We start from the raw sequence: 8,401 nt of genomic DNA, 5'->3' as shown, positions 1-8,401 counted from the left end.
CTAAGTGTGACAAGTTGATGTTGAAAACCATCATACCCCGGTAACGTTATCAGTGAAAGCCTTGCATCCTGCCTTCTGCTATTTACTGCACCTTCGTGGACCAGCCTATCTCTGTCACAAAGTCTATGAAGCCGTTTTGATCGCCACCTGATGAAGAAAGAGCACTGGTAAAGTCACAAACTGTGCATGGCACTTTCCAACACGTACCCAGTGAAGCCAGAATTTGATCCCTGATCCGTGTGATACCAAGGTTTGTCTTGCTAATACCTACGCACCTTTCCTCTGGTTTCTGCCCCTCCCGTCTGATTTCTATGACTCCTTGCCCCAAACAGGAAAAGACATTTTACCACAGTCCTCACAGCCCCTCATCCTAAGCATCTGTATGAAGAGTGCCAGTTCGTTCTTGGGCCAGGAAAAGTCAACACTTGGTTCTGTCAGTGGGACAGGTGGGCACAAGGGGTGCCAGGGTTACCTAGCAAATTGGTCAGGCCATAGGACAGTGGGACAAACCAGTCAAAAACACAGATGCTAATGTGTTGCCTGTTTCTCAGATATTCAAACTGAGACCAGTTGTACAGTGAACAGCGAGGGACTTTTAAATAGTGTGTAACTTTCTAAAAAAAAAAAAAAATCCAGGCCCCTAAACAGGTCTCTCACACTAACCTCCCCCACCCCTGTCCCCTGACATTCCCTAATTTATTCCTACTTCTGTTGTTCAAATAGGCCAAGCTCATTACTGCCTACGGCCCTTCGTACCAGCTGGGACCTCTGCAAAGCATGTTGTGTCTCCTGCTTGGATGCTTTCTTACAGGCATTTCAGGTCTTGCCACCAGTACCCCAGACCCCTACCAGGGAGATCCTTTCCTCCTATCTTTCCACGCTGAACAGCCTCTGGGGTGGTCTTATTATTTCCTGGAATGCTTGAAAAGTGCTCAACAAATGGTTGACTCTCAGCGAACAGTTCTGGGCTGAGTGGACAAAGCAAAGACAAGCAAACAAAATAAACAAGTGAACACAAATATTGCTGATTTCTATAGTACTAAGGACCTAGGAATCTGTATTCGGAAGAGTCCCCATTCTGATTAACAAGGGCAGAGACCACAAGCCATAGCACTGCGCTTAGTAACACCTTAACAACCACCGGCAGCTCTCCATATACAGCTGGGCAAGGCTCCAAAGCTAAAAGGCACTAATTGCTTTTATATAAGGAGATAGGAATGCAGTCCTTCTGTGTCCCTTAGTCCTGATGGTCTGCATTATCGGATCTGTTACCATGTTAATTGATGCTGTCTCACACAGTTCAGGCTTCACCCTGAATATGTCTGGGACAATGACAGGCAGAGAAGAGAGGTAATAATTGGAGTTCTCTCTCTCTCTCTCTCTCTCTCTCTCTCTCTCTCTCTCTCTCTCTCTCTCTCTCTCCACACACACACACACACACACACAGACACACACACACTGTGCACATTCTGTGTGTATGTGTGTAGATGTGTCCCCATTCTGGGAAGGGTTAATATGCAGCCAGGCTGCCACTGCTCAGGGCCTCAGACTGGCCCAGGAGTGGGAGGGGTGGGCCTGGAAGGTGGAGTGGAGCAGGCTTGACTTGCACCGCTGCCTTCTCCCCACAGGAGTGCAAATGCTTGCCCAGATGGTCTGAGAATGCTGAACTCAAGTTGCCTTTAGGAATGGCTGCAGAGCCCACACCTGGATCTCTCCCCTCCCTGCTCCTCCACGGCAGGTTGCATTTGGGAGACTCTATGATCATTAGAGGAAAGAGACAGGAGTGAGCCATTCACCAGCTCGCCAGCACTTGGTAGGAAGCGGCAGGATGGATGTGGTCGACAGCCTTCTTATGAATGGGAGCAACATCACTCCCCCCTGTGAACTCGGGCTGGAAAATGAGACGCTTTTCTGCCTGGATCAACCTCAGCCTTCAAAAGGTAGGTGCCAGAGGCTATGGTTAGAATTCAGAAAACTACCAAGGTAAGGGAGATATAGCAACAGCAAGGCTAATTGAAATATACATATATCATGCAGGGTGTGTGTGTGTGTTTGTGTTTGTGTGTGTGTGTGTGTGTGTGTGTGTGTGTGTACACGCGCGCAAAGTCCCCGTGAGACAAAGATAAATAAAGTTTTATGTTCAGAAGTTTGGATAAAAGAGTAAAAGAAATCTACAGTCAAATATTTTTATTGTTCGCGTGGGAGAGTTGGGGGCTCGTGCAGGATTTGGGGGGAGGTGATAAAAGCACTGAAGAGTCGCAGGAAGAAAGGGGTGCTAAGTGTGGACGTCTGAACTTAGAAGCAGTACAAAAAAGGCACTGTCACAGGGCAGAGGTTGCTTTTTCTTAGGGGAAACCCAACATGGAGGAGTAATTAAAGCAAATAAATGTTTAGCCTCAGGGAAAGAAAGCCAGGAGCCTTCAGAAGCACTGTCCTCTGGAAAAACTGCTTTCCTGACGGATCCCATTAACATCCCAACCTTTAAAAAGCAATCGGATTGCCCCGTGCTTTCCTGGGCTTGTTTCTGTATGATAGAACTAGTTCAGGAATACTTGGGCTCAGTGATGCATACCCTTGGGGACTTCATCAGGAACTAACCTCTCCCCTGGGGGCCTAAGGTTTTTATCATTCTGCCCTCTAAACCCCCCCCCTCCCTCCAACTCTTCCCTTTTCAATACAGAATGGCAGTCTGCAGTGCAGATTCTCCTGTACTCCTTCATATTCCTTCTCAGTGTGCTGGGGAACACGCTGGTTATCACGGTGCTGATTCGAAACAAGAGGATGCGGACTGTCACCAACATCTTCCTGCTGTCCCTGGCTGTCAGTGACCTCATGCTTTGCCTCTTCTGCATGCCGTTCAACCTCATCCCCAACCTGCTCAAGGATTTCATCTTCGGAAGTGCCGTGTGCAAGACTACCACCTACTTCATGGGTGAGTCCTGCAGGTGCCTACTGACGGGGCTTATCCCACACCCTCCCTTTGTCAGCCCCTTGACAGTCACAGCAGAGAGGCCCTGCTGGGTTCTGAAATACCAAGCATCTGGCTGTCTGGGCCTGGGTGCAAGCACACAGGTGTTTTCTTCACAGCACGCCAGTCCTCCACATGCTAGGAAGTGTGTGTGTGTGTCTGTGTGTGTGTGTCTGTGTGTGTGTGTGTCTGTGTGTGTGTGTCTGTGTGTGTCTGTGTATCTGTGTGTCTGTGAAATTGGTACAAAACTATGGTAGAAATTGAGTAGGCTTTGCGGAGGGACAAAAAGTTATAGGTGACTTCAAGTTACTCCATGGCTCTGGTGGAAATTTTCATATTAACTCCCAACTTGGGTCAGGGTTTCTTGGAATAGAGAGGGTTCATGGGATCAGAGCGCTTTAGTGTTGTGTTTTTTGTTTTGTGAGAAATGCAGTCTATCTTTAACTATTTTATTGAAGTATAGCTTCTCTTCTCAGGATGCACTTTCCAGACTGTTCTGTCAAAGCTTGGGGGCGTCTTAGACCAGGAGTGTGTGTGTGTGTGTGTGTGTGTGTGTGTGTGTGTGTAATAAGAAGCTGAATATGTTCCTAGGGACCATGAACTATGAAGGAGCCCCTGATTGAATGAGCTGTGTAGCTTGCTGCTTATATCAAACACACTGATGGTTTTAAACCAGGGGAAAAAATCAACAAATATTAAAACGAAGCTTTTTTTAGAGCTTTTTATGCACCAGGTATTTTGCTGAGCATGTTTACTTCAAAGATCTTGTCTCCCGACCTCCTGGTGAGGAACTATCACTAACTCTTCCATGGCTCACCAAGCACGTGCATGAGTGGGAACTGTGGTGGCCAGGATCTGAGCTTGGATTAGCAGGCATCACAGTGGTGAGCACAGGCCTCAATATGCCAGCCACTGTGGTTCCTCTAACCCTGAACAGAAACATGATCCTCGCTCCTCTTTGTCTGTCATATTGCCTTATCCCTTGCCCATTCTCAGAACCAACTAGGAGAGAGAGAAGGTGAGAAGTGTGTGTGTGTAAGGTGGATGTTTGGATGTTTGGTTCTGGCTGGCCTGTATAAAACAGACATCCCTGAGTTGGTCCAGGGCAGTCTTTTGAGGACCAGAAAGCTTTCATTTTTTCCCAGCGGAATGTGCAGATTCCAACACAAGACACAATGCTGATGAATCCATGACCTTCGTGCCCTGAGATAAGTAACCAAGAACATGTCCTCTGTGTTGGCGTCTCCCGAATGTATTCTAAAGCCTACAGAATGAGAAGGTTCCCTGTTAGCTACCGAAGCATCACTGAGAGCTCTTTACCTTCTGAGGCCCTCCCAGGCGTCTCACAGGTACAGCACTCCGGCATCTTAGCCAGAGCAGAGAGGAGAATGAACATAGGACTCCCATCATCAGTGAACAGTCACCCAGCTCTGAAGGCCTTGGAAATGTCTGCTTTAAGGTGCCTAGTTCTATGCTGTGTGGATTTCACCTCAGAACAGTTTTAATAGCGAAAATTAAACAGCAAAATCATTCCAGAATTACTTAGAATGTTGTGATGGCTTACTTTTTTAAATTCACTTTTCTTGTTGTTTGGCATTGGTTTTGTTTTTTGGTTGTTTATTTGGGGCAGGGTTCTGAAGGTAGCCTTGACTGACCTGGCAAGTTACTGTATAGCTTAGGTTGGCAAGCCCCACCATGTCCGGGGCTTTGTTAAATTTCTCATTCTGGTGATTTAGAGCCTTTGGTCTATTTTGTGGTCTCTCCAATACGACTCTAACAACACTCATCAAATACCTAATTTTGTGTGGGGGTTGGGAGTGGTGGTGTGCTGGTCTGAGTGTGGGTTTATAGTGACTGTGGACCCAGTGCACAGAAGAATCTCAGTGGGATCTAAAGCTAGCCTTTTAATTCTATGTTGTAGGCTCTTTAGGGTGAAGTCCAGTAAAACACAGTAAGTGATTCTACCCAAGAAAAGAGAAGAAGGAAGGAAGGAAGGAAGGAAGGGAGAGAGAGAGAGAGGAAGAGAGAGAGAAAGAGAAAGAAGGAAGGAAGAGAGAGAAAGAAAGCAAGAAAGCAAGAAAGGAAGGAAGGAAGGAAGGAAGAAAGGAAGAAAGGAAGAAAGAAAAGAGGAAGGAAAGGGAAAAAAGAGTTTTTACTTAAAGGTTTTAGAATAAGATTATACATGGCTTTTAGAGAGTTACTGTCTCTCTGTCTCTATCCTGGTAAGGAGTGGCGGTTTGGGATGCTAAGCTTAGAAAATCTGTTCCCAGATCCGTTGGTAACAACTCGTTGGTGAGTAATGGTTCTGGACATGAAAGTTCTAAGGAGAGCGTAAAGCATAAGACATAATCAGCATACACGCCCAACACAACCGGGAGGAGAGACTCCTTTTAGTGTCTGCAGGCAGACGCTGTAGAGGAGATGTAACGTGTCTCTCCCACTCTAGTCAGGATACATGTTCACTTTCTTACAGAGGCAGAAGGGAAAGACCCTGCCTCTCCCCCACAGAGAAACCTTTAGATCACTCTAGAACCTTTTCTCTGTCACTTTTTTTTTGGGGGGGGGACTGGGCATTTTTTTTTCCAACAGATGTTTTAAATTTAAGGAAGTTTCCCTCTTTTAAATTGTGTATTAGAAATTTTGGTCAAGTCAGCGCTTCGGGCTCAGAACCCAGTGACCTTTGGCAGCGTGGAGTCCTGAAGAATTTCTGCCTTTTAATGTCAATTTGACCACAGGCTCCTGATCAAAATTAGAGCTCTTCCAAGGTTTCCAAAAAGCCCTTCTGTGGGATGGCAACTTATTTTTAGCCCCTTGTTTATTAATTAATGAGGACGTTCAGTCCAAGATGGAGTTAGACTGCAACCAAAGCTCAATAAACTTACCCAAAAACTGGCGATGAGATGTTTTGGCGATGCTTAACTGCCTTAAGTCCGTTTCAGTACAAAACCGGGACTAAATCGTCCTTTTAAAATGTACATGGTCTCTCTTTACCCCTTGTGCGTTCTCCTGCGATTCTAAACTGAAGCTCAGATACACTTAAGCTAATGTACAAATAAAGAGTCGACACCTGAGCACGGCCCTCTTTGTTCCTCCCAGGCACTTCCGTGAGTGTTTCCACCTTCAACCTGGTAGCCATCTCTCTGGAGAGATACGGTGCCATCTGCAGACCCCTACAATCCCGCGTCTGGCAAACAAAGTCCCATGCTTTGAAGGTCATCGCTGCCACCTGGTGCCTCTCCTTTACCATCATGACTCCGTACCCCATTTACAGCAACTTGGTGCCTTTTACTAAAAACAATAACCAGACGGCGAACATGTGCCGCTTCCTGTTGCCAAGTGACGCTATGCAGCAGTCCTGGTAAGGCAGTGTGCTTCGCTCATCTTTTCAGACACGGTTAAGTCTAAGTTAGCAATGTGAGGGACCGGAAAGCCTTGCCAGATGACTACGGGACAGATCCCATAAAGGCTTTCTAAGGCGGGTTACATTTACTAATTATAGGACTGTTTTAGAAGCAGGGACTAGACACTCAGAAGTGGCTAAAAACCCAGATCATGTTCTGTTGCTGTCTTTCTTTTCATTCAACCAAGCAGCTTGAACACACACAAAAAAGCATTACACTGAGAAAGAGAGACAAGATTTATCAAAACATGTCCATGTGCAATGAGAAATGGCCTAGCCACTGTTTGCCTCTGACAATTGTATGGTTTAATCTGTAACCTACACACGCCAGACTACAAAAGTGATTTAGGGGCCAGATTCATAGAGCAGGAGGCTGTGAATTCTCAACCGTCCACTGTGTTTGGAGAAAGCATAGCTCAATCCTGCCAGGCACAAGACTTTGGCACGAGCAAATCGGCTTCACGGGGTGACAGAGCATGGGTACTTGGGGAGATTTATGGGTAGCAACTGGCACATTTGGTAAACCTGAAAGGTTTTCCAAGGTTCTGATCGAAACGTTTAATGGAGGGTCAATATGTTGGGTACCCTGATGCACATTGTTGGGTTCCAAATCTCACCTCTCCTACTAGCAGTATGATTTGAGGCACATTTAATCTCTTCAAGACTCAATATTCTCATCTCTACATTAAGTGCTCAAATAAGAGCAGCTATAAGAACCTGTTATCAAAGGTTCTTCTGTGTGCCGGGCGTGGTGGCACAACGCCTTTAATCCCAGCACTGGGGAGGCAGAGGCAGGTGGATCTCTGAGTTGGAGGCTAGCCTGGTCTACAGAGTGAGTTCCAGGATAGCCAAGGCTACACAGAGAAACCCTGTCTCAAGAAAAAAAAGGGGGGGTGGTTCTTCTGTGAATTACGCTAAGACACATATGCAAAACTCTCGCTCTCACCTGTAGTGCCCGGCACTAGTCCTCAAAGGATAGAAACTATGTTCATATTATTTCAACAACTTGGACATATAATCCACATACTCCTATTATTTTTTAAGGATTTCTTTATCTATTTATTGTTCTTGCCATTCATGCTTGAAGCAGGGTCTCACTATGTCACCCAGTCCAGTCTCAAAATCGTAGACTTGAGCAACCCTCCTGCCTCAGCCTCCTGAAGATCAAGGGCTTTACGTACACACCACATTCCCAGCTTTCCTGTTAACCTTTAACGTGTTAGTTGCTTTGGGGCTTAGAATGGGTCCACGTTTCTCCACTTTAAGCAGTCTTTCAGAAACACTTCAAAGAGTAAAAGAAGCAAACAAGTTCTAACGACCAAACCCCCAGACGTGGACTTCTTAAAGATGCCAAATGCTAGAAATTAACATGGTGTCTGCTCAGACCGGTTCGCGCTCGTCATTCCCGCCCATCAGAACTCAAAGGTCCAGAGTCACTGGTAATTGGGTTTCTTTTCATTGTATTAGGCAAACATTCCTGCTACTCATCCTCTTCCTTATCCCTGGGGTTGTGATGGTGGTGGCTTACGGACTCATCTCTCTGGAACTCTACCAAGGAATCAAATTTGATGCCAGCCAGAAGAAATCTGCTAAAGGTACTGATTCTTTGGGCTGGATGTTTTTTATTCCAAAAGAGCTCGGAAGCTCGCTTCGTAAGTTAGCTGGGGGTACTCAGGACATGGGGAGCACGTGCTGGGGTATTTCTTTCTGAGACTCTGGGTCACAGGGCAGTCAGCAGACCCAGACTTTCCAAATCTACATGTATGCAAGGAGGAGATATTCCTTCTTGATAGGGTCCTGAGTGGAATCAAAATCCCATTCACGTGGGATACAGTGACACACAGAGGACCCTGTCCCCGAGGCTTGCTATCATGTAGTATTAGTAGACAGCCCCTGGGGATTCTGTCCCATACACTCCATTAAGGGACATTAGATCCCTGGCCTACAAGCTGGGCTTTTGGCTGCTCATTTCCCACGCTCTGCCTCTCTCCCGCACCTCCCTCCTCCCTCAGCCCGCTGAACCTGTCCCCGAC

General features: G+C 46.4%; 1 protein-coding gene across 2 annotated transcripts in view; it reads left to right on the top strand.

The window, feature by feature from the left end:
- Positions 1-1,481: 1,481 nt before the first annotated feature.
- Positions 1,482-8,401, top strand: part of Cckar (cholecystokinin A receptor) — a 9,220-nt gene continuing 2,300 nt past the window's right edge. The window contains exons 1-4 of one of the 2 annotated variants that reach the window (NM_001347354.1): positions 1,482-1,940; positions 2,733-2,932; positions 6,065-6,326; positions 7,836-7,963. In NM_001347354.1, the coding sequence (NP_001334283.1) occupies positions 2,782-2,932; positions 6,065-6,326; positions 7,836-7,963 (541 nt within the window). In that variant the 5' untranslated portion in view covers positions 1,482-1,940; positions 2,733-2,781. Of the gene's footprint in view, positions 1,941-2,680; positions 2,933-6,064; positions 6,327-7,835; positions 7,964-8,401 lie in introns of both variants that reach the window. The other variant, NM_009827.2, reaches the window with a different exon arrangement.

This window comes from Mus musculus, chromosome 5, assembly GCF_000001635.26.
Source record: "Mus musculus strain C57BL/6J chromosome 5, GRCm38.p6 C57BL/6J".
Classification (NCBI taxonomy): domain Eukaryota; kingdom Metazoa; phylum Chordata; class Mammalia; order Rodentia; family Muridae; genus Mus; species Mus musculus.
This window is presented reverse-complemented; position numbering and strand designations above follow the sequence as displayed.